Raw genomic sequence first — 27,973 nt, forward strand, 5'->3', positions numbered from 1 at the left:
GGTCTGACAGCTGCTGAGAATGAAAAATAGAGCACTCCTTCCTTGGGCTCTGAAAAGCACCAGACACCATTGAGTACTATGTTTGTGATCTGATACATGGATTCTGAACATTTGGATCTAGCGATGTGCCTAGTGATGTTTAAAATAACCTCACCAGCCCATTCATGCCAAGTATTCATCTGCTTTGTTTATGCCAGATTCCTGCAGCATTTCTCAGAGGAAATACATTACATTTCTTTAGGAATTCACCATCAAAGATTTTACAGCCCTTGTGACTATCAGCCTTATAACACTTAGCATGTTACTGCTACTCTAAAGGGGAATCAAAGCCTGTGGAATTGGCATGATGAAGTAAAATAACGGAGTTTATGAACAGCGAGCTTGTGTATGCACTCACATGAAGAAGAGGTTGAGAAAGCGAGAGATAATTCATAGGCTGGCTGTGTGAAAATTCAAATATCACTATTAGACATTGTAAGTGCTTAAAGGTAATTTTCAGTGTCACCATTTAAAACTATACTTGCTAATGTAATAATTTCTGATTAAAGTTATCTATTTGAGCACAGCACAGTCCTACATATGCCTGACAATATAACACTGAATGAACTAAACAATTCGTGTTTCTTATTACTTTATGCACTAAAGGTTTAATTAATCAATTTCCAGGGGCTAAAATAAGAAGAGGGAACATAGCACAGAAGACGAGGGCAGGGGATAATAACCAGCACAGAGTAGTTTTAATCAAGTTCCTGAAGAAAAGTGAAAATAACAGGAAATGAAAAGTCATGAATAGAAGTCTAGAGTTCTGATATCAGTGCAATAAGAAGGTGTTAGAACACAATTTCCTACTACAACTTGTGTAATTCACTGTTGGTGGCAGTCAGTTCCCCCCTACCAAACCTAAACAAACAAAAATCTCCCATTCCCCATGAAAAACTCCAAAGTCTGTCTCTGAGAAGTCAACTTTCATGGTGTTTTCACTGGGGAGGGGGTTGAAAGAAGAATTTTAGAAGAGTCCATGACAAACATTATTTATGTATGCTCTCTTCCTCTCTGTCCTGCCTTTTAATTCAGAAGACAAATTAACTTTGTCCAATCCTTAAGCTTCTTTCAGATCCTCACATTGAAATAACATAAGAATGCTTTCTTCCTTAACCTATTATAACCACTGCAATCAGTACTCTTAACCCACACTGCTCTGCACATCTCTACACAACTCTGCTTCCAGTTTTATATAACTTTTCCAACATTTAACATTTAGGCTAAGCTTTTTTTTTTTTTTTCTTTTTTTTTTTCTGCTGAGGATTTGCTACAAATTGACATTCAGACTGAAAATCAGATATTCCTTCTTCTAATATTGCTGCAGTAGTTTCAGGTATCAGATAGTTTGTTGCAAGACTTGCAGCTGGGACATTCATACAACGATAACATTAACTTACAAATGCCATAGATTATACTTGCATATGCACTTACAGATCTATATCTATCAGTCTAAACATGTATAACACAGAAGCACCACTGTTGTTGAGGGATACCTCTCCCTTCAAGTGTCTGCTTTCAAAGATTCTTAGCAGCAGTATGAAACGCTACGGAAACAGAAATCTGGCTCATTGAGACGGACAGCTTGTCTGGATAAAAAAATTGAAGTAGTCTTTTTCAGACTACTGCCGCTACGATGTAATCTGTTTTGACAAATGCTTTAAGAAAAGTATAAATGTCCCTTTCATCCAGTCTGCTTCAATCTTCTTTCTCCTTACACACACATTGCTGTGTCACATAAATCCATTTATTCTGGGATCAGATAAATGTTTGGTTTTCTTAGTGCCAGTGTCTATGAGCTTAATCCTTACTCACAACCAACAGAAAAGCTTCTGGTGATTTCAGTAATGATCAAACATTAAAATCCTGTAACTGACATTAAAATGATAGCAGAGATGACAAGTAGTACAAATATGCAGGGAGTGGAAAGCGAGAGTTGAGGTGGAGAGGACAACATGCATTTCAATAGCAACATTAAGCACAGAAATTACTTATCCTATTAGGGAAGAAGCTGAGTAGTTTCTACACGCAGTGTAGAGACTAAGCACAGTCTTTGGAAGTAAACGCAAAGCATTTCAGACTGACTGGGTAAAATAATCCAGTATGTAAATAGCAGTAGTAAATAGGAACAAATCATAGATTCACAAGGTTGGAAACGACCTATAAGATCACCCAGTCCAACCGTCTCCTCATCACCATTGCCACCACCAGCACTAAACCATATCACGCAGCATGTTGTCCAGACGCCTCCTGAACACTGCCAGGGACGGTGACTCCACCACCTCCCTGGGCAAACATTCATTCAGTCCTGCACTGAGAATTCATGCAGCCTAACTGAAATACCAGTATCGCTATATAAATCCTTTCAACTCACAACATTGAGATTTGGAAACTGGTTCATTTACTGGAAACCAGCAATACAAAGAAAAAAACTGACTCTTCTCGATCCTCTTCCCAACAGTTTATGTCCTAGTTTATGCACAAATTATCCTTCAATCTATTTGAGAATCCAGATTAAATTGAATTATTATAAAGGAAGTCCTTAGTTAAAAATAATTTACAAACTTCTTTTCCCCACTTTACACACGACACATTATTCAGGCAATTTCATGATAAGAAGCTATTGCTGTTTTTCTCAAATGACATTAGTCTCAAGCATATAACTAGTCTTGTAAAATATACTGATATTATTTATAATTTTCTGATTTTGAATGTCATGCTTGTGTCCCAAACATGATGCAATGCTGTTTCATTAAATACAATTTAAATTGATAACATTTTCGTAAATGAATAAACTGTTTCATTGTTCATGTGATTAAACAAGGGCTAACATGCAATCAAATCTGTTAACTAATGAATGAAATAAACAGGAGTCTAACCTACTATCTATCAAATATCAGACATAAAAACACAAGTAATCTAGTATGTAACAGATTTTTCTCTTAGGAAGGAGGACACCCAATTACAGCTTCTACAGCTCTGGTAGAGTCTCTGCTACCAGTTGTTCAGTTGTGTTGCACCAAACCCCAAATTTCACCTTCAGTTTACTTATAAATTACTTGAAGCAACAAATATTTTTACATAGCTGCTGCTCATCTTACAGATGAGCTATTTATAAGAAACCAGTGATACTATTGGGATATCTAAGCACAGCACATATAGCTTAATTCTCAGACATACACCAGAAACTATGATCCAGGACAATTTGATTATACCACAAGGAGAATAAAAATAAAACAAAAAAGACAAACATTACCTTGAATGCTAAATAAAGTGAAGGCTTGTATTATTATTATTTTTAATTGATTTTGTTTCTTAATCTTTTTGCAGAAATACATATTTTATATTAGGAGACAATAACACTTTAAAGTAGTGAGTATCCTGAAGAAGGGAAAGAGTTTTCTATTAAATTACCAAATAATTTAATTGAGCCAAAAAAGGCTGAAAGATACAAGCTACATTGACAGAGCAGAAGAATTGGAAGCACCAAACATTTCTTCTAAGAGTAATACTTAAAAAAAAAACAAGCAAACATCCGCAGCCCATGCATTAATAGTCTTGATCACACTTAAGGTATTTCTTGGAGGATTTTGCAAATTATTTGTATTATTTGATGATAAGGAGCTGACATTAAGTAGTGAAATAAGCTTTTCTTAAAATTAATGGGATTTTAATCAATATAATGAAAATAATAAAGGATGAATTGAAATGAGCATGAAAATATTACCATTTAAAATGATAGAACAATCAAAGGCATAGAAAACAGATTTCTGGAGTCATGCCTGAGACAGAATGTGTACTTTTTTGTTCTTGCACCAGCACACAATTTTATTACACACACTGAAAAAGTGGCAAAACATTTGGTAAAATGTTTGAAATACTGTTTGCCATCTCTCACTGTTTTAATGGCTTCAGTGAAGAAATGTGCACCACACTTATTCTTCAAACTGAAATGAAGACCTTAACAGGAATGGAGTAGTAGATTCTGTAAAGATATGGCATACTGATGAGTCTTTGTGACACTTTTGAAAGATAATGTCAGATTAAATAAATATTTTAGAAAAGTACAAAATTATTTCTTGTGTAATAGAAAGCTTTTGAGTAACGGCATCGTTGAACTCATAAACCATCAAGAGCAGCTATTTTACATTTCTTAAGAGTGACTTAAAATAAATTCTGCCTCATCTATCAAAATGATTTATTTCTTAACTCTTACAGTATTACAGTTTGGGGATTATGAGAGAAACAGCTTGCCCAAAAGATCAGAGAATATGCAAAAAGTGAAGCTGCCTCCCTTTTCTCACTTTTGTCTCTTTCCAGTAGGTGGATTTCCAAAGGGCATCTTCAAGAGCTACAAACCAGAGCCTGAATTGTCTCTGATGTGTGGGTGAACTAGGGGATGGAACAAAAAAGGGCCAACCTCTCCTCCACCCTGGAATAGGCAAGTACAAATAACGATCTATGCTACAGCTGCTATCTCTACAGCTCTTTTCTAACACTGTGAATGTAGGGAAGGCATGTTTAGTCAATACATGACTGACAAATGACAAACCAATCAGGCTTATGCAGAAGAGTTACAGAAGAAGAGGAGAAAATAAAGAGGTTGCTTACTTCAAAAGTCTCGATAGAGAATGAAAAGGATCAGATACTAATATGGTTCAGTGTAACACAAAATTTATATAAATTGATGTCAATTAATCAAAGAAATAACATTTGTTTTCTCATTCTGTTATTCTTGAGTAGGTGAAACAAATCTAGCCTATACTGGCAGTTGTTCTGAGAAAACAAGTATTTTTTTTTTGCTCAAAAAATGTTTATGAAAAAGAAACCTGGAAAATTCACAAAACTACTGAGCAATTTACTGCATACCCCAAAACTTGGAGAAGCAGGAATGGAGAAGAAGGTTTTAGGAAATGAGAAGCATGTTAAGTGGAAATGCAAACAAGCCATGTCATGGGGCAGATGGTGTGGCTTAAACATGATCTCATGGATGAAAGTTCTAAAGGTCTTGTTTTATTCAGAGATGGAAAGGTCTTTTTTTGAAATATGATCAATACTGAACACCAACATTTCAAGAAAAACAGGGACAAATTTTAGAAAGCTTAGAGAAGAGTAACAAGAATGATTAGGAACAAAGTTTGAGAGCACTACACTAGGGCAGTTCTTGTTAACAGGTAACAAATTTGACATGACAAGAGTTCTCTTCCAATACGTAAAAGGGAAGAAATATTCCACTGAAATAGTAAAGTATTGAAATTCTAGGACAAACACCAGGAACAAACAAATCCTCCAGAACTCCCAACAGTGAAGGCAGAAACACTGATACAGGCTTCCATGAGAAAGCATGGAAACTCCATGTTGGAGATCTTGAAGAAATGGCTAGACAAACATTCATCTGGAAGAACTTAGGTGTAGCTCTCTGTTCAATATTAAAACATACAAAGTAATTACGCGAATTACACCTTTCTTCCTGTGATTATTTAATTCCTGAAACCCCTCAAAAGTCATGAAATAAAGCAGTAGAGAGCTAAACTACATACTCTTGATGAGTTAAGCTTGTTTAAAAATAGTAGCAAAATGGTATAAAATACTTAGAACATCCACCACTGTGCATTTTAGGAGGAGGAGGGAAACAAGTAAAGACCGTACAGTGTTCTTCTTTTATTTTTATGATGAGCATCATCAAATTACATCATTAAGACAAACAAATCTATCATTCACAAAATGGACTGTTTAGTACTTCACTAACTGTAGGAAAAAAAGAAGCAACTTGAAGCACTGCCTGCAGTTTAGTTCACCCAAAACCAAGTTTGTGAACCTGTACCACTCATTAAAACCTTGGATGCTACTAAACATTTAAGCCTTCAAAGCCAGGTCTAAAAGCTTTTAAGACAATTATGAATAATAAAAAAGTTATGCAAAATTCAATTAATTTACAAAACTGATTCCAGATAGATAATAGAGAAAATAATTTATTTGTACCTCAGTCAAAATTATGAAGTGATGTGAAACATTGCTGAAAGAGTGAGCATTCAACTATCTGCTAGACAATATTAATTTGAAAATAATTAGGATCCAAGTGAAACACTTAGAATCTTCTTTGCTCCAACAGAATTCATTATCTATAAAGAATGCAATACGACATGAAATGGACAACGTGAAAGGTCAACCAGAAAGTCTGTCAGATTTGCTGTACTGACCGTGGCTTGCTGGGAGATATTTAAAACACACAAGCTCCAGCAAGGCTAAGTACTGAATCAAGACAGTTACATTAATGGGCCTTTTACAGACATACTATACATTTTTTTTATACTACACAGAAACCACACAACACAAGCACCATTACAAGATACATAGCATATGGCTATCATTAAAGCTCAATTATAATGAATACTTGCTCATTTATTTCTCTCACAACTACTGCAAGGAATGAAGCAGCAGTTTCAGAGATGTCAGCTGGAAACAGTAGCCTTTCATTTAATTTGCAGAAAGATTGCTCTCTCCTATTAACTTCCTCATAAAAATATGTCAGAGGTGTAACAATGAAAATGTAATTTTAACATGAAATTTAAAACAATGAAGGCAAATTTTCTGGAACAAAATGCTTAGCTGGCTCACTAGCCTCTCTTCATTTCCTTCTGAATAGCTCTCAAACTAACAAGCCTTATTTTTTCTTTACCCTCTGGTTATAGTGGCATTTGTGTGTCTTTCACATTTACTGCTAGGATTTTATTATAGCTTGTTTGTGGGCAGTGGATTGTTTAAAATAGAGCCAACTATTCTGGTACATCTTTAAAAATTACATTCACCCCATCCTCAGGTTGAATCTGGTCATGATCTACAAAAAAATGAGCAAGGTCTGCTCATCAAAAAGCAGTAAACACAAAATTGCTTTATTTCTATCGTGAGATTTCAGCAGGAACATAGGAGATACAACATATTTTGGATGTCAGCTACATGCATCCACCTAACACAAGCACACATGATTCTCCTCATCAGTCCTCTAAACTAAGGTGTAAAAAGTCAGAATGCTTGCTTTCTTCAACAAGAAGAAACACTTATGAGTTCCTAAAGAATTCTGCCCTTAGACAAGTCAGCCCATGGTGAGTTACATGTCTGCGCAAAACATGCCAATGGAATACTTCCTCATCAGAACACTCATTCTTAAGATTGACTCACCAAGTATTAGCTCCCTACTACAGTCATTCCAAATTACATGGCATTCTTAGAAAAATAAATAGTTCAGGTTTAGCCATCACAGAACTTGGTAATCATTCTAACACAGGCAGGCTCATTGCAGCAAGAGGAATACGTGGTTGAGTCTGTCTCACCTCCCACAAGACTGATATGATAATGGCAAACCATTGGTATGAATGTGCACAGGATACCTAGCAACAACTCAATGCAAAACGGAACAGAGAAAAACCAGAAGGAACTCAGCAGATACAGACTGTTTAATAATCCTTATTTCTCCTGACAGAGGAATTGAGTATCTTCTTTTATAGTTTCTTTCTCAATATGAATATCATACTGGCCATCACAGCAGAAACTGAATGACACAAAAGAGGATCACCTTTCAGTTATCTGCATACACAACTGATAAGCAATCAGGAGAAAAGGAAAAAAAAGTTTGTTTTTATGAAAAACAAAGAAGGAAAAAGACAATAAAGGCCAATCTATCAAACAGAATGAAAGGATTTCAGTGCTAACGTTAACACTGCATACCTACATTGTGAGGAAAAACAACTTATCATTACAAAAAGCCTTGAGGCATTTTTATAGGACTGAATTTGCTTCTGGAAGACCTCCTGGACTTCAAAACTGAAAACAAATTTTATTGACAAGACTACATTATTTTGTTCAGCCAGACATTAAGAATATTTTCTCTTATCAATACCACTGTTCAGACCCTGCTTCTAATTTTTGTTCAGTAGCATTTGGTTTCTTAATAGACAAGAGGCACAGAGCACAGGGTGATTCAAGATAGCAAGAGGGGCACAAACACTCCTCCACTCGAGTCACCTTGTCATGCTAATTTAGTACAGCTACATAATTTCTATATTCTTTTTGTGTTTTTAAAAAAAGCATTTATGGGTTGCTTGTGTAAAATGCAACCTAATATAACCATGAAAGTAATTGCATTGGTTAGGTTTATTAATTTGTCACAATTAAGTCAATAAGAGTTTCATTAACATCGTCATATTACCTGATTAGTTTTGAAAGCGATTATCCTAAGAACTCTATTTAATTGGAAGCTTCTCAATTTACAAGGTACATTAAATTCTCAGTAGCATTTTAAGAATATTCAACATATGCAGGTCAATTACCAGTAATCACTGTTTCGTACAACTGCTTCATGAGAAACTTCATTACAACACTGGAAAAGAATAAAAGGGGGTTGTAAAGAATACCTCTGTACTTCAGTTTACATCACTATACTGAAAGGCCATATCTAACATCTGAATTGTGAAAACCGTTTAGAAATTAAAGAAAAGAAAAGAAAGAAAAAAAGAGCAAAGATTAGAAAACTGTTATCCACCTTAAAAGAGATGATAAATTGTCAGGACTGCCAAATCACCGAATTCCACTAACAGCACTCATGCCCAGTTGCACGTTAATTACCAGATTAGAAAGTTATAATTAATTTTCTTAATATCGCTACGCTGCTTTTCTTCCTTGAGTTAATAAAAACAGATTGCAATCAATCTTTGTTAATTCATGCTGTGGAACAGAACTGCTGTAGTTATTTCCATATGTGAAAAGCTCTGTGTGCACAGTTCTTGGTGAAATATCCCATCTAGAAGCTGTACCTTCTGACATTTAAATGAAGTGTTGTAATAAGGCAAATAAATTATAAATTATAATTTGACTTAATATGGGTAGTTGAAAAACTACAGTCTTAAAAATTAACAAATTTTCTAATGACAGAAGTCAGAGATTTCAAAATATACTGTATTTCATCAAATTTTCAACCATAAAAGATGTTTCATTTGTAGTTGCATTGAAAGATTACATTGCTGAGACGTTTTTAATGATTAAAATGCAGTTGTGGTTAAGAAAGCATTTTTTAATTAGCTGATATTCTCATTAGAAACTACTAGAAGTGCTCCACACGTGACTGGTTTTCAAAGAGCACAGGATGCAAGATTTATAAGAACTATTAAGGGAAAACAACTATAAGGATCATAGTGCACCAAATTTTTGATAAAGAGTGTTCAGATATAAAGAAGTCAAAGCTAATTAATGCAGAGTTCAAACAACATGCATTTTCTTGTTTCAGTATCCACACTGGTATCAAAAGTCGCTTTAATATAACAGAAAGATGATTCAATTGTTCTTTTGTGAGGAAAAGAGAATCAAGTAAAACAAATGAAACTTTATTTTCCTTTTGTGTCTGAAAGATGTTCTATTTCTCCAGCCTTGTTGCTTCTTTTCACTCCCTTCCCCCCCAAGATTACTAAGAGACAGGAATGGATGTAGCAATACTGGAAATACAACATCATGGTTGCCCAAGAGCAGTAATCTGTGCTACTCAGTCTGATATAACAAAACTCATGCAATCAGCTCAGGTGTTAGAAAAGGAAGACTGAATATTCAATAGCTAATGATGGCTGAAAATGTATATATATATATATATATTTATAAAAGTTTCTTTATTAAGTGCTTGTGCTGGGGAGCGGTAAAAAACACTTAATTCTGTATTTGAGAGAAATGGAAGATAAGACATTATTAAGTCTAGAGAGCCTCCAGCAGCAAAGAACTTTTTTTTTTTTTTTTTACAATTTATTTTTTCTCCCAAATTTGTCTAAATCAGCCCAACTTGCCTTGCAGTGCAAAGTGTTTATATACAAATATATCAATACTTACACATCTATTTATAAAATATATATCTATATTATATCAGATTTTAGGTTTCTCTTATTAAATATATTGGATCAAGTGAAGAATCATAGTTTAGTAGAAGAAACAGAACAGAAAATGACCACTGGTGTGCTTCTCCTCAAAAATAAAGATAAAAATTTAGATTAGAAGAGGGAAAGAGGCATGGAAGAGGAGCAGTAGGGTTAGAAAATATATGAATTAGACCAGAGATAATGATAGATTGAATTATTTATTGGTTTACTGAAAACACAGAAATAAAGGCATTGGATAATCTCAGAATCTTGTAATGAAAAACTGATACCACAGATGGCCACTTGCAACTTAGATTCAGGATTCAAAACAGGTCAAGAGGCATTATGAGCAGAGAATAGGAACTGCATCATCACACTGATGAACATTAGACAGCTGAAAGTAAGAAATAAAGCACTTCTGCTGTCTGTATTCAATGCTGAGATTATTATTTAAAAGCAAGGACAAGTTCTGTTCTCAGCTGGATAACTGAAGCTGGTCATAAACCTGAAGAAATACTACTAAAAAGCACCCACTCCACAGTTAAAATAGCTGGAGCTGGAAACAAGGAAGCCCATAATCCTTCAATCACTTGTTTCCTGAAACTAAAGCAAGCTCTCCTAATGTTCCCAGATGCTAAACATAACTGTACAATTAACAATTAATAAACTTTAGTTTATGTTAAAATAAATGATATTTCAAAAGCTCTAAAAATTCTAAAATCAGTCTGCATGAATATTCTCACTTCTCTGGTGAAACTGACTGATTTCTAGAGAAGAATGCATTATACTGCATGCCTATTTTATACTTTAAGGCCCCAATAGCGTATTAAACAGAAAACTGAGCTGAAAGAATATTTGATTTATTCATGAAAAGTTTTTTTCCTGAATGAAACCATTCAGAACAAAATCATATGCAGTCAGCTAGTCAGCTTAAAATTAAATAAGTTAAAAAAAACAAAACAAAACATGCAAAACACCTGTCAGCACTGGCTGTAATAAAACTAAAAACACAAAATTAAAGCTTCAGAGTATTATTAAAATTATAAAGTGCTATAGAGAAAAGCTTCTATTTGAGATAAGTGAAATAGTTAATTGGGAGATACGTCAAGCATCACGTTTACAGGTAGATTTTCAGTCATTCAGCCAGATGGTTATCGTTCAGAGAAGATTAAGGAGAGATTCTCTTGTATCAGCAGTAATAAGAAACCATAAATCACAAATAAATCTTTATAAATATGTATGTATAAATGTTTATATAAATATATGTGTGCATATGTTTGTATATGTACATATATATGTATTAAATCCATTTTAAAAGGAGAGTGTACTTAGAATAATATTGAAGCAATTACTGTATTCTTAGTGAGGAAAAGAAAGGAGTCTTCTGTGAAGAAGGTAGAAGAATCTCTTCTCAATTATAATTTCCACAAAACATTGTTAGTAATACTTCTTCACGCTCACTCCTTTAGGATAATTAGAATATTATAAAATAGCTACAAATATTAGTCACATATTTAAACTAGTGCTTTTTTTAGCATCTAAAATTGTACTTTCTTTTGGTACTAGGGAAAAATCTTGTTCCTGTAGTCTTGTAATACTTAGGTATCACACACAATACTGCCAATCATTTAGTGAGACTATCAAAGGCTTGGAATCCCTCTGCTCTTACTTATCCACCAATTATAGAGATGCTTAAACAAGAGTAGAGGAAAAGCAAACAAACAGCCCAAACTCTTTCCACTTTGAAATTATTATTTTAATGAAAATGCTGCTGGATTTGAGAACTTGTCCAGCTGAAAGTATCAAAATAATTCCAGCTAAGATCACAAGTGAATCTTCAAATCCTCTTTCCTTTCTTCATGGCCATTTATAAATGTCCCTAGTGAGACCTTTCTCTGATGGATTTTACAGGCAAAATCATGCAAATGTACATATATCAAATGCACAAAGTGAATAATAAATGTCTCTTGACCATCTGTCACTTAGAAACTTCTTAGGCAAGACAATTGTAGCATAACTGTTATTTAATTGAAGCATTCCCATGAAGTGACTTGAATTGCAGTTACTGAGGAGTGCTTGCACTCATTTTGGGTATTTAACGAAACACAAAGTCTGTGTGACTTCCTTTTTTCTGAAGGAAGCCTTTTCCAACAGTCACATTTTGTCTGTAATAGGACCATATTTTGGTGGACACAAATTAAAAAATGGTTATGTACGATACAAGCAATTGAAAGGGAAATGATCTACAGCCAGTGCTGGGGTCTGCGCTTACACCAAGGAGTCTTGGTTCCAGCAGTCAGAATGTTCAGGGAGAGAAGCTCAGGTGGCCAAACACCATCTCTTTACCTCAGGGAGAGGACAAGCACTCCTCAGACAGCCTCCTGCTGAATGGCTGCTTGGTGACTGCAGTGAGAGCTGGCTCATGCTGTGCTGGTGAGACATAGAATTGTCTCTCACCTTCGGCTAGGCCCTATCCTGTGTGCTTGCATGCTCAGCTCTCAAATACACCTAGAAACTCAGCGCAACCATAGAGATCCAGGGGATCCCTTGTTTTTCCTGGGCAGCACAGAAATACTTCATGCAGGGAGCTCTCAATTATCTTGACAATATCAAAGGGATAGCAGCATTTAGCTGCTAAAGAAGAACCACAAGCACCACCAGTTTGTCTGCTGATGTATAAAATCCTCTTTTCCATAAAGGCAATTTCCAAACCTTGCAAGCCTGTTTCCCATGAGAAGAAGAGCAGTTTTAATTATTGGGAAGCAAATTGAGGATCTGATAAAATTTCCTCGGGCTCTTCTTTACAAACCTTTATGTCTTTCCCCATAAATCCTGGCTGTTTCAACCAGGGCCTGGTTAATTTACATCTGGGTTGGCAGAAAACATAAAATACCTGGCCAGTACACAGCATCCCCTGTATATACCGTAAGTGCTGACTTCTGATACTTTCTAAGGCAAAACACAAAACAGTGTAACTTGCCGGTCCTGATTAATGTCTCTTCCACTTTCAGAAGTCTTCCTACCCTTGTTACAAACAACACACAAAAAAAGTCACTTCCTGTCCTTAAAGAACATTCAAGATGAAAATTCACAATAGCTGAAGGAGATTTTGACACCCCACTGAGAATGCCTGCTGAGGAGTGGGACAAAACCATGAAATGAAGACAAATATTCTCCTCTACTAGCAGGCTTCTGCAGGACATCACAATCTTGGTTTTGTTTTAAAACAATCAGCACCACCTCTCATTATTATCACAGAGAGCTCTGAAGTCTTTGCAATCCTACAGTTAGTTCTATGGGATCACAATACTAATCCCTGCATAGGGTTTTACAAACACCAGCAGTATGGTAATAATTAACCTGTAATTAATTATTCACACTCATTTTACAGTGAACTAGTAAACTCTAGATTTTGGGACCAAAATATTTCTCCCTTGAAAAAAAAAAAACAAAAAAAGCACTTGAACTGAGGAAGAGAGGAAGATACTTTGCAGTAGCAACAATAGGTCCCAAGTCCTTGATACACTATTACCAATGGGCAGCTTCTCATACAAATTCATGGTTACAGTATTGAATTAAAACTGCTGTTTAAATAATACAATTTAATCTTATGGAGTTTTGCAAAAAAATATTTTTCTTGGTTCTTTATTTCTTTTCTTCCCCTTGCCCCCCTCGATTTCCTTGATCTCACAAATATTTTCATAGTTTGGGATCCTTGCGCTGTGTAGTGCAATTAGACACTACCAAAGGTCTAAAATATCTGTCCCCAAAACTGCACCAATACATCAAACTCAAATTTTAGTAATACTTTCAGATCAATTTACTTATTTCATCTGTGAACATGGAAGAATTATTTATGGTAACTCAAGGGAAAAAAGGAATTGCTATTTTCTATAGCTATAAATTTAAGAATAGTTTGTTTGATTCTTACTGAATACAAGGCACTAGTCATTCAGTGCAGAATGGACTCCTCATTTCAAATAAGGCAAAGAAAAGGCAAGCAATTTGCTTACTGTAGTGTTCTAAGGCTTTCTAAAACCGAAGTTGCTAAAGAGATGGAGTAAAACATGGTAATACATAGAGTCCAAACAAAATCATTTTTGAGGTAAATATTGCATTGTACTTACTCAAGAACTCTAAAGTTGTTTATGAACCATGCAATGCATCAATAGATTCAGCATCACTTAAAACAGTAGTGCTGGCAAGATATACCCTTACTGAAACAATCTATCAGTGGTTACTTATAAATCAGGCTGGAATTCACTTTCCTAACTTAAAAATTTAGTTCTTTTAATAATTTGTCTAAAGTCTTCTTTAGCCAATAGGGAGACATCAATACCTCCAAGAAGGCAAATAATCTGATCTCCCAAAAAAGTGTTTAGCACCAGAAAAACAATTTTTACGTAGCTGAAGTTCAGCAAGGATTTATCATTCTACAACCAGTACTAATACAAATCCACATTGTGATCCAAATGCTTGTAGGAAAAAGTCTGGTTTCAATCAGTATGTTTTAACAGTGGAAATATAAGTATTTTACTCAATATCCAAATCCTTTTTTATTACTGTTACGACTTCAGTTAACAGCACCAGTGAAGCATTTGCCAAAACCACACACACAAGCCTTTGTCAAACATGCATACAAGATTACTTTTAGCTTTATTTTCTAAGGCACTTTAGATTCCCTTTCTCTAAAATTAAGCCCAGAGTAGACAGAAAAGATAAAATTGAAGATTCTACCTAAATGCAACTTCTGCCCAGCCTTACAGTGACAGTGAAGACAATGCAAGTTTTTCCTAATTACAATCCTTTTAAATCACACATTTCTTTTTGCAATGATAGTCAAATTTGAATAACCTTTTCTTAGCTCTGTAATCTTTTTTTTTTTTTTTTTTTTTTTTTTAATTTAGATGTTAGAATTAATAATGCAAACTAGAAAATTTACATTAACCTTCTGACAATGTGTGAGATTTCTCTCCTCTCTTCTCTTCTCCTTTCCTCCCCTTTCCCTTTTGCCTTTTCCCTTTTAGAAAAGCCTGATGAGTCACTAGGACAAGAAAATGCATGAATCACTATCTCTGGTAAAGAATATAATATTATACAGACAACATGATGTTTAGGAAAATTTTGCAATATCATGCAACATTCATAGTTTGACACTTCTGATAAATTAAGCTGGGGAATTAAGCTGTCCAAAAACAAATTACTGAATTTAGTTGCCTGGATCCTAACTTCATATTTTCAGGCTTTCTCAGTGCATCTCAGTGCATAAAGTTCCCTTTACAAATCATAAGGAATATAACTGTAAGTGCATTGATTGTGACATTTTAGAAGTCCCAGAATTTGAAGAAAGCCGCTCTGTTAAACATTAAACTGCATCTTTTCTTAAGAAAACAGTAAGCTTTCCTAACACAATAGGGCTCTAAAGAGATTATGAGACCCAATTTCTGTGTGATTTAGGCACATGAACTGTAAACATGTTTTGAATCTGGGAATCACATTGAAATGTTAAATTATTTTAAAGCAAGTACTGTTGTCTATCTTTAACACTTTATACACTAGTTGCTGATTTTTGAGCAACTTTTCCTACTGAATGGAAGATGGTGGTAGCTAAGTTTCTTTAAATGACTGCAAATAAAAATGTTACCAATTTCCTGAAATACTGAAGTGCATGCGCTGCAGGAACAAAAAAAAAACTCGCCTGTGCCTTAGTCCCCCTTGCTACACTGTGGCATTTTAGCACAAAACCCTTCTCGTCAAAGCACCTGGAACCCGTTGTAAAGCGAGTTGGCCTGCTGGGGGAGAGCTTTTCTCCTCTATGCTGCTGTCAGGGAACAGGAAGCACAGGTGGTGGTAAAACCTAAAGCATTCCAACTTGATCCCAGGGGAAAGAAAAAGCACATTCTGCCTTAGAAACATGATCTGATATGAAAAATTAAGAAGGCATTATTTTTTTTCAATAAAGGTGGGAGGAAAAAAAGATGCTCTGTGGGTCCATCATCTTGCTCAGAACAAAGGCAGGGGATTCCAGAGTCACATGTAGCTTCAGAAAACATTCATACAGGTATGGAGGCCTGGCAAGGTCTGTAGCCTAACATGAATAGTCTGTATATTATGTGATTAAAATAAAAATAAAAATTAAAATTAAAATTAAAAAAAAAAAAAAAAATCAAGTGCAATTTGTTTTATAAAAATAAGACATGCTAGCCGGATCCAATAGCAAAAACACTGCAGTTTTGGTTACTTCTATCCTTGATTACCTACAAATGAGTAACAGCTTTGTTCAAACAATTTAGCAGGTTCTCTGCAATCTCTCTTTGCAAAATATGTAATATTGAATTCAGCTCAGGTCCACTGTTAATGTATAATCAGTGCTAAAGTATAAAAGGCAAAGAATCCTTGGCTGACGTCAGACACAGTACACATTTTGTGTTTATGTCAAGTAAATCTTATCACTTCCTGACTTCAACACACATTAATCAAATTTACTTTAATTTCCTCCCCTTTGACTTCCATTAAGTTTCCTGCTCTGTAATACTCCATCCACACCTCATGGCCCTTTCCTTCTATACAGGACTTCCCACAGTCCCTATATCCACTAATGCTGAAATCAGACACTCTCTCATGGAGTCAGGAAAAAAAAACACAGTATCCTCCCTGTAACAGCACTAGGAAGCAAGCTGGAGGTCCAGACAACCTACTTTGTTGTCTCCAGAAATTAAAGAAAAAAAATAAAAAAAATTATTTAGTCCAGACAAAAGCTTTTTCATAGATGTAAGGCATAACCATTTTTCAAAATTTCAGATGAGCTGAGAGGTTATAGTATGGACTGATTCTATGTAAAAAGCCAGTCACCTTAGTGACTAATAGTATTGCTACATACTGTCACACAGGGGATAATAAATAACTTTAAAACAGCAATTCCACTGGTCTGCGCATGGAGAGCAAACATTTTATGGAAACTATGATTCTTCACGGAAGAATGGTGCTGGGTTGTTTATTACAAAGCAGTAATTTAATGTTATTAGAACTAATAGGAACTGGAAAAAAAAAAAAAAAGAAAGAAAGAAAAAAAAAGTTTTGCTTCCAAAAGAAAAAAAAAAAAAAAAAAAGGGGGAGGAAAAAAGTGATATAAAGAGAGATTTTCCATCCAAAAGAAAAAAAACATTGTACAGGATCTCATACTGAGAAGTATTTTCTTGAGTGGTCCAATAGACCAACAATAAACTGGAAACTGGGGCACCCTGTATTTCACAGCTGGCTACCATCTCAAAAGTCCAAATCATATACAGTTTTCTTTTTAATAGTTGCAGGGTAGATATATTAAAAAGGATACTTGACACTATAAACATGACACATGATGGATATTTCTTAAGATTACTTAAATCACCATCTAGGAGGGCTGTAATTTCACATTTTTTTATTCCTATAGATAGGAGATTACAGAACTACCTAGTCAATACAATTGCTTAGCCATAAATTACTTGATAATTTATTTATTTAATTCTCTTAAACTTGAAGTTTAAGAGAAAAGAAATTGAAAACTTTAGCATCAATAAGTCAGTTTATCTTGGCTCACTGAGAAGAAAAATAAGAATCATAAACATCAGTATAGTATTTAAAGAAGCTGTAGTAGTTGCAGTTTTACAAGCATTGAGAACAAAATATCTAAAGAATTCTTTTGCATGTGAGGAATAACAAATTTTAAAAACTAGCTTTGTCAGCTGCGAGTGAAAAACAGATGCTGAAAGTGAGTTGAAGATACAAAGCAATATCAGGGACATCAAAAACAATGGAAATGCAGCCTAAATACTTATAAAGAAATAAAAGGACATTTCACTACAAACTCCCAATCTAATTATTTAAAATGTTCTTTAGTGATAATGTGAAATTTCATATAGAAACAAACATACTCAAGAAACTGGCTAACAATTTTAGCTGTAGAAAAAGTACAATTAGCATTTTTATTTGACAATTAAGGTTTCACAAATAGACAGCAAGTGTCCCATGGTCTTTGAATCAAGAAGAAAGAAACAAAACAAGGAAAAACAATGGAAAAGAAAGAGATGACAAGACGTAAGGTGGATGTCTTTGGTATGCTAGGACTCACAAAGACAAAAGAAGGTTTGCACACAGGCAATCACAGAGAGAGCAAGTCTGGCTCTGATACTGCAGGATAAGCAGAGAAAATAAGCTATTTTGTGAAGAATATTTGCCTAGTGAAACCAGTATTCAGCTCATCTGTTAATCCAAAAATAGTCTTTTAAAAATAACCAGACACCCACAATTTGTTGTCAATGTTCTCCAGTTTGAAGCATAAATCAAAATAAAATCAAATAAAATACTAATCAGAAATGAGGCATATTAGATCTGTAATATATTCAGGCTTCAGTGGCTTAGCATTTCCTAAGCCTGGATGACAGCATATTTGTTTATGCATGGTATTATAGAATTGTCATCTACTGAAGGTCAAATCTAGACAGATGTGTAAGGATTTGGAATGAACCACCAAGAACACAGCACTGAATGTAACACTTGTTAACATAACAGATGAAGTTATCTTGATGCAGATTTTCTTCCACTTTGGTGAAAGATAAAAAATGGATCCCCAACCTTTTTTTTTTTTTTTCAATCACTATCTTATATTGCCTGGGATCAACATTTGCAGTGTCCCACAGCACTTGTTATGAGAGAACCAGGAACAAAATCATAAAGATCCACCACTGAATTTGAAACATTTGAAAAAAAAATAAATGATATAGTTAGTAGACAAGTAATGATTTAGATAAGGGCTGTATATAAGAAATTTTTAGCCTGAATACCTTTAATAATATTTAAATACACTATGTAGTATAAAGTACTGTTGTGCTGGAATTACAGATGTATGCTAGGATTTTGTGCTCAGAAGCATTTGTAACAGCTTAAAAACAAATGAAGAAGCTCAAACTATAGTGCAATTAACTTGTGCAGAACTCATTAAAATCTTTTGAGAATAAATCATTAACATGCATATAAGTAACTACTTGAATTACAAGGACCACCACCAAGCAGCAGTTAATCAGTTCCTTCAGTGATGAAAAAGTACACAAGGAACAAGCTCCCTCCTGCCCCTAGCACACACTCATATTCTTGGTCCCTTGCATCCTTTCTGTCTGAAAGAAAGATGGGAGATAACCCTGTCCAAACTACAATGCTAGGGATTTCTGTAGGATCTGGCTCTGAGGAGCTTATTGGGAATCCTCAGACATAGATAGCCAACCTAGCAAGTGTACCAGTGCGAAGTCTCAGAGTGGAAAAAAGGCATACCATGAATATACATTAAGCGGAGAACAGGAGAAGCTTACTGTTAAGGAGGGAATCACATAACCAAAGAAACATATAAAACATGTGATATCAACACATGCAGAGAAGAAACTCTCCTTGATTCTCCCTGACAAGCAGTACCCCACATTCTTGTAATGGGTGATGCTGAGATTTATTTACAGTATTATGAAAGCTGAGAGAATATACGCTTCTCATTAGTGAGTGAGAACCAGAAAGTAATTTGTAGCAGACATTACTGTTGCTTCTTGATATACTAGTTATTGAAGGACTAACAAGGGCAAGTGAGAACAGATAAAAATGAGTACAAGTAGCTAGACACCTTCCCTTTTCAGAGTAGCACCCATCCTTTTGCAACTACTGTACGCATAACAACACTAACACTAATGTAGGACTTTGGGAAAAGTGATGAAAGTACTAAAAGAGTAACTTATAGAACTAAGGATCTTACATGAACTTTTACCTCACTGGAAAGATTAGAACAGTGCTGCAACTGCAATAGTTCTGTGGCAAAGGATTTTAGATTCAAGAGAACTTTTTTATATGCTCTAGTCACCAAAAATCACGTTTTACCTCTTAATATTAAGCAATGCCCAAGGTATCCCAGTGGGAGTGTTGAAAGCAGGCAGCAATTTCTCTCCAAGCTCTACTGCCTTCTTCCGGAAAATCTGGAAGTTAAGAAGAAAAAAGTATTAGAAAATTCATTGCAGTTCCCAATAAACAATATTTCAGCATAACAAAGAATTCCTGTTTTTTCCTTAGTGACTGAAGAAACAGAGCTGCACATTCAGTCTTCTATTACACAGCATAATAGGGGGATAGCCAGTGTATGCCATGGACTACAGAAGAACTCATACAGCAGTGTTACACGGTGAAGACATCCAGACAACAGCACTGGCAAGAACAGCATTAAATCAGAGACAACAGTGTGACTGGTCATGCTCTGCTGTGCAATGGAGCAGGGGGTTTATTAGTTGGGTGAACTGCTGGGTCCATTCTGGACAGTACAAAGCTGCCTGCCCAAGATGATAAGTCCTCCCTGGGCACAGGGATGTTGTCACAGGAGCACTGCATATGTTCTGGATAAGTCAGCTCACAGTGATGGGATTTGTCAAGTATGCCATGGGTACTTGGGCTGGATCAGCAGGTACCTGCTGTGTGGTGAATGTGCTGCACAGGTAATCCGAGGCAAACACAAAGCACACCACAACACCTCCCCCCCTGCCAAAAACAAAAAAGAGAAATGGTTTGTAGTGATATTTTTTCAGCATCATAGTCTTTATGGACTCAGTCAGCTTACACCCAAATTGACGTCAATGCCATGGTTAATTCAGAAATTGGAATATTCTCCTACAGATAGCAGAGTTAACTGAGTTTTAGCTAAAAGTTCCCCTTTAAAATAAAGAGAAAGACCTTGAATGTATACACCCACAAGAATTACAAACAATTTAACATCAGGAACTTTTATGATTAGAGAAATAGCCTATAACACTATAACAAATAGTATGTTGCTCTCCTTCGATTGTCAGCACAGCTCAGGTTAGCCTGACTTTTGGAGCACTGAGAACTTTAGTAAAAGAGCTTTTAATAAGAAGCAAAACTGTTCCAACTTATATGTGGAAATCTATACAGAGATCCCAGAATATAGATGTTCAAGGCCTATTTGCTTGGGATTACACTGAAATCCAGTGCAAAAGTGAAAGGCATTAAGTCGGGTGTAATAGCCAGAATAGTGAAGTCACTTTCATCATCTTCTCTCTCCAGTAATGACTCTCTTCAATTTATTTTTCCCCTTGAATGTATTTATGATGGGTTTGTATTTATTTATTTTTAGAACTCGTACACTTGGTGCAACTCACAGTACAGCCAACTACAGTGCAGTAAATTATCAGAGAAAGAAAACAGTGCAAAGGAAACATCTCTATATTTTTAGACAGAATATTACAGAATCCCAGAATGGCTTGGGTTGGAAGGGACCTTAAAGACCATCCAGTTCCAACCCCCGGCTGTGGGCAGGGTTGCCCTCTCACCAGATCAGCCTGCTCAGGGCCCCATCCTGGAATACTTCCAGAGATAGAACAACCGCAGCTTATCTGGACAAAAGGTTTTCATTGTTTAAGAATATGATCCAAAGGGAATTTAAAACTCTGGGACAATCATGTTACCATAAAGAACCTCCAGACTACTCCACAGTCTCTTCATATGACACAAGTTTCTGTGAAAGTAGTCCTAGATTTGGAATTACAGATATCTTGAGAGGTTAAAGAATTTGAAGCTAAATTCTGGCTGAAGTCAGAAAACATTTTTCAGTGGAGTGCCTGTGAGTGCTGGGAGAAAGCTGAAATAGTGCAGCAGGGAAACCAATCTGCTTGGAAATCCCTTTAGAATTCATGTTATTTCTGATTTCCCAGATTACTGATTATTTGGATTCTGACAAGAATTAGTCATGGATTTGTGATCATCAGACAGCACAACATTCAATCTTCCCAAGGTTGAAACCTTGTGGGAAACTCAGTAAAAACAGCTGATGCAGAACTGTGTTAACTCCCAGTAGATTTTCTGGAGAGGAGAGAGTGACCCACAGTTTGCCCACAAGCTTTTCCCTTGTTACACCACGCAGTTGCATTTGTTCACCTGTGCTATTAAACCTGAACACATTTTGCTCTTTCAGCACAAGAGAGCTCTCCTGAGATTTTCACAATATATGGTATGGTCAACGTACCAGTTTAATTTAGCATCTCTGCTCTGAAACACTGAGGTATTAACAGGAGAGTGGTCAAAACGAACCTCCTTAGCAATGGGCACAAATTCCTGTAGCAGCATCTATGGCTGCACAGCATAAAACTAACTTTTCTACCATATGTAAAGGACACCAAAGCTGGAGATTGTCAATGTTCTGTCATACATTCTTTTTAGACTTGTATTTAACATCAAGATGCAATCACCCCTTCAAAAGGCACGTACATGTTCAACCATAGCAGTGGCATCAAGGACGGTAACAGCCCAAGGCTCCATAACTACTCTGCTATGGGCTGTATTATTTCTCATCACCAAAAAAAATTCAAACTCATAAAGAATTCTATTATATTAATTGCTTCTGGACAGAAATGCATTCTAATTTCTCAACTAAATATTTGTTAAACAGCATCAGTAATTTAATTTCAAATTGGTCTACTAACATTTTTTTCTATTCCATTTTTGCTATAAATTGACAACCTAATTTCTTATTTTAAAAAACTTGCCTTCTCCATAAAAATGTCAAAAGTAACACTTATCTAAACACATCTGATATCGGTAATTAGTAAGGAAACACTGCCCCAGCTACAGATATTCAAGGAAAGTCAAAACTACTCATGATGAGGACATAGCTTTGAAGAAATTGCTAGTCTTTTGAATACGCATTGAAGCTGGGCATTCTAACTTTGTCCTTTTCCAAAATCCCCATCTTTTAATGTAGGAAACAGTCTGAGAAACAGGGGGGAAAAAAATAACTAGGAAAATAGATTTTTAAAAGTGATTTTGAATCATCATACAATCTTGAGACAAATCTTCAGGTGAAAACGTACTTCTTGTTTACAAGACAATTTCAACAAGTTATTACTAGTACATACTAGATATTTTCCTTCTCTTTTCAAAGTTAAAAAGAAATCAACTATGGACACTATCTAACATGGCTGAACAAGTGATTACTAAATCACTATCTATTAAGTAAAATGGTATAGGCAAGAATGAGAAGAATAGAACAAAACTTTGTGAATGACTGAATACACTAAATAGCAGCTTTGTACAGCAAAACTGCACCCTTTCATTGAGGGTAAGAAGTTGAAGACTAATAAAGGAACCAAGTTGTTTTTTGATTTGAGGCTTTAATATTTACAAAATAGTAACAGGAAAAACTAGTGTAAGTTGTAATTTTTCTAGACTAAGAAATAAACGTTGTACACTCTAGATATTTTTTCAGTTTGTAAAAGTGAATAAATAGAAACTATTTCATATATGTTGCTGATATGAATTTCACTTACTAAGTCCTTTTTTGGTAAGCAAAAATATGATAGCCACTACTGGCATGTACAGAAATGCAAAAATAACAGAGCATGGAAGACATTATATATAATAAAGAAAAAGGCTACAGCAAAATTTCCCATTTCAGTGGTGATCTTGAGAGTCTCAAGGACGTTTTCTGGCCTCTCTTCATGGATGTTCATCCAGCAGTAATGAAGGCTTACTTAGACAAAATACTCTCTCTGAATCTGATCTGTAAAGGTGCAACTGCAGAACTGTCATTTGGTGCAGTATTGGCTTTCTTTAGGGTGCAGGATGGTTATTGGCCCTAGATTAATAATAATAAAAAAGATTTCTCTAGCTGGAGGAACCCAAAGGGAAAAACTCCTTTGAAAGTGTTAGATTACTTCATCATACACTTAATTGCTAATCAGGAAGAAAACACAGGAAACAAAGAAATATCTCAGAATTGCATATGAGGCACAAGAAATTTAAAAAGAGCATAGTATGCTCCATACCAGTGAAACAAGAAATTAAAATTTAACATTAATCAGAGGAAACAATTCTATTTCTTAATGTATTGTTTTTTAATTGATGAAGACATTTTTTCCACATTTCTAATTCTATCAAATTAAGCATTTTTCCTTTTTGTTTTATATTTACAGATAAAAACTGACAAGCCACTAAATAAGATTTATTGCTTGCTTTCCTGTACCTGATTGCCTTTCCCAGTAGGGTAGAGAATGAATATTTCAATGCAAAAGCAGGAAACAGGAGCAGAAAATGAACAAGAACAGGCTGCTTTGCTTCTCTTCAGAACACCGAATAGAAATCCTTTCAGCATAACAAATGATGATTTACGTTTAAAGTGATCTGCTAACAAAGGATTCTTTAGGAAGATCTTGTTCTAATACCTTCTTCACTAAAAGATAATCCAGGATTTTTGCTATACCAAAATAATTTAAGCAGCACAAGATGAATTATCCCACTCTCTTCAATACCGAGCGATATGACACTTGTTGTGCTATGTGAAAAAATTTCCTGCAAGATATTCCCGATGTTTATGAAAACTTGGCATGATATCTGATTGCTGACATTAACTCGGCAGCAATGATCTGTTTTACAGTTCCTGTTGCTTTGACTGGTGGCTTGGGGGTTAGTTCCAGCCAACCTTCACTGAAGTCTGGCTGAGCCAAGTCAGTTATTAAAGACCCGTGTTGCAAGTCAGCAACATTTCTGAACTCAGGCATTGCAATGAGTTACTTTGGTGTAGAAACTGACAGCTGGAGTCCAAGCAGACACCACCTCGGACCTACACAGCTGCAACTGTATTTATTGTGCACTCACATCCAGAAGTGCTGGAGAATCCATTTTAAGTATTTTGCCTGTGTTCAGTGACATGGCTGGATGCTGGCAGGTCCCTTGCAGAGGCACAGGGCCTGCACAAGATCCCCTACCTAGAGCACCCACATCCCTTTGGGGCTGAAGTTGCAGCCTCCCACAGGGCAGCCCAGTCTGGGAGGGAAATCTGGGCCTGGGAGGGGAAGAGCTGACTTTGATCTGGAAAAGTGGATCATGACAAAGCATAATTCAACTTCCTTACAAAGTGTGGTTTGCCACACCCTCAAATAAGAATTTTGACTGGACAAAGCAGGGTTTTATTTTAACAAGAATTTCCATGCAGTAGCCACCAACCACTGGCCACATGCAGAAGGCCCCAGCAGGTTTCTTGTCTCACAGGGATGCCAGCAGAGAGAGCTGATACACTGCACAGCAGAGGGTTTCTTGGAACCAGGTGACATCAGAAAAGTCCCAGAAAAGAGCTACATCGAAAAGACTCAGAGAGGTAAATAATCTCAACCACTCTTCTCTCATTATAACCCTCAAAGCTGTGCTAGTTTTCATTCAAATCTCTCACATATAAGAACAACATCAGGTGAATAAAGCAGGAGGAACATTGTGTTTAAAAACAATCACTATCTTTAGCCATTCCCAGAATCTTGTTAAGCATCTGCTGCCACACAGTGCTGGGCATAAAATTATAAAAGACAGATACGCACACTGGTTTCCAGATAAGAGAACCTGGAAAATGCAGATCCTGCAGTTGTAGGAGAATTCTTATCTCAGTTGAAGGCTGAAACAGGCACAGGACAGTGTTTTTAACAAGCTCTTCTTATGGGAATCCGAAGTTTGTATTTAATACATTCATGACAGCAACAGGCATTAGAGCACTCATTAGAGCTTTTGAGAGCTCTTGGCACCTAAGGCGTCAGCTCAGAAAGGGGAACAGCAACTTCCAGCTTTCAAAAATGTTGATCTGCAGGTATGCAAAGAACCTCCCTGGACCCTGCAGTTAAGGGAGATTCAGATAGCCTGTGGTTTCTGTGAGCCACAACTTCATCTCACTTGTAAAACATTAGAGCAGAACATCATCTTCAAAATGTGTGGAAATAACAGAGAAGTTTAGATTTGTATAGGATACTCCAGAACCTGCTGGTTTCTAGCTTGTAGGGACCATACCACATAATAAGCAGTATGCTATAATATCCATGGATATTATTCCACAATGAAGAGCACGAAAAATATCTGTTATCCTATTAAGAGAGCTAAAACATACATCAAGCTAATATCTTCTTCAGAAGCAAATCTATGCAAAGATGCTTATTACAAAAATTTGATTACAACTCTGAAAAAAACCTGTATTCAATTTTTGCTGTTGTTGTTATGGCTTTACTGATGACAAGAAAATTAATTTTCTTTTCTAGCTGATTACTGTACCAAAGAAATCACACAGCACCATGAAGAGTTCCTCCCCGGTAGAAAAGACTATGGAGAAATTAATCAAATGGAAGTAACTGGATTAGTGAGAGATTTCCTGATTTAATCCAAATGTACATAGCAACAAAGCAGAACACAAAACCCCTCAAGTTATCAGCAGTAGCTAACACACATAATTACTTCAGAATTTTTTTTAACTTAAAAAAAAAAAAATCTAAATTCTTTCTGATCAAAAAGTTTACTTCAAGGAAAGTCACTAGTAAATACACAAACTGGCAGAAAGTAAGCAAGGTATAAAACAAGTAAATATTAATGTACAGTAATACAGATGCTTGAAGCGTACTTGAAAGTGAGAATGAATTGCTACATAGGAGTAGAATTAAAAAATCATAAAGGAAGACTTTGGTCTACTTATATTTGGTTATTTCCTTTTTTGATACTTATATGTATTTAAGATTGCTTACTCAGCTACAAAGAACTTTATGTTAGAGTAACTGCTAATTTATCTACCAGTGTCAAGAAACCATTAACTGTTTTAAACCTTATGCATACTCCCAATTGAAAGTTAAGCTACAACACATTAGCACCCAGAAAGCCCAAGAGCTGGTCACTTACTATTACCTTTGTTGTGATAATTTAAGAAAAGGTGGAGATAAATAAATTAAACTTTAACGATTGCCTGTAATAGAAGCAATGATTTAGGTATAAAAGACTTTAAGAACTCCTCACCCTAAAGTCAGGGTGGTCTTAACTTTCAAACAGTGTAGTTTGCAAGGTGATTAATGACCTGAATTTCCTACATATGTGCAGATCACCATGCTATGGCAGCTGACTCCAGAGGTCCAAACCACAAGTAGCAGGACTCATGCCTAAAAATGCCATGCTCAAATTTTAAGTTTCTGAAATCCCACACAACCCCAAATAAATGAATTATAACATAGCTCAGGGTAAGTAAATCTCTGTCAAAGACTTGGGATGCCGTTCTTATGTCTTGTCAGAAATAGAAATGAATCACTGAAGAGGCTGAAATCCCAGACCTCCCGTCAAATGATGTTTCTGCCAAGGGCAGATGGCAAGCTAGCAGGAATCAAAATTGTCATCAGCCTCAGTGAAAACAGAAAACTAAGCCTAAACCTAAGAGCCAGTCTAAGTTTTAAATCTGTTTTTACCTGTTTGTTATTCAGATAACTTGGACAGGGTTCATGTTACTGACCCATATCTCCTCTTTCACCCCCACGAAACAAAACTTCCAGCAACCTACAGAAATCTGGTATTCAAATGCTTGGATGCTGGTTAGAGACACAAAAACCATCATCTCCAGGAGCAACCACTGGACTAGGCTGAGAGAACAACATATATCATATGTCTAGTGCTCAGGTCTTCTATAATTAAGTTAGATGATACCTGTATTTTAAAATATATTGGACATAAGTAAATATTAATAGAATTAGAAATACTGCATATACAATGGAAACTCATTATATTGTGAAGCAATACAGAAAACATCTGGATGCCATCTTAAGAGATTTGTGTTTTTCATGATTAAGGAAACAGCTGCCTTAGTAAAATTACTCATATCCACCAGTAATGAGGAATATCTTTTAGCACAGTTCATCTGTTAAACCACAAGCATCTGCTTCCTAATTTTCTTTTTATTTAATCTTGTATATCCAGACCAAGTGCTGGAACAACAAATTTAAATAGCTGCCTCATTTTACATCTTGCAAACTATCATATCTAAACAAAGAACAACACATTGCATATGAAACTCTCCTTTCAAGCAGGTGACCACTGAGAGGTGATTTGCAACACCATTTGTGTGAAAGGGAGGGATGGGTGGAGAAGTCTAATAAACATTATTACATGGTGAATCAATAATTACATTCTTAATGTAGCATAAAGTGCTAACTGAAGATTCATTCCTAGCTTTTGACTTTATCTTT

General features: G+C 35.6%; 1 protein-coding gene across 2 annotated transcripts in view; it reads right to left on the minus strand.

The window, feature by feature from the left end:
• Positions 1-27,973, minus strand: part of MAN1A1 (mannosidase alpha class 1A member 1) — a 136,422-nt gene that overhangs the window by 39,400 nt on the left and 69,049 nt on the right. For both annotated transcript variants that reach the window (XM_052680413.1, XM_052680500.1), the window contains exon 5: positions 19,824-19,918. In XM_052680413.1, coding sequence (XP_052536373.1) covers positions 19,824-19,918 — 95 coding nt within the window. The remainder of the gene's footprint in view (positions 1-19,823; positions 19,919-27,973) is intronic.

This window comes from Tympanuchus pallidicinctus, unplaced genomic scaffold (assembly GCF_026119805.1).
Source record: "Tympanuchus pallidicinctus isolate F22 unplaced genomic scaffold, pur_lepc_1.0 scaffold1, whole genome shotgun sequence".
NCBI classification, from domain to species: domain Eukaryota; kingdom Metazoa; phylum Chordata; class Aves; order Galliformes; family Phasianidae; genus Tympanuchus; species Tympanuchus pallidicinctus.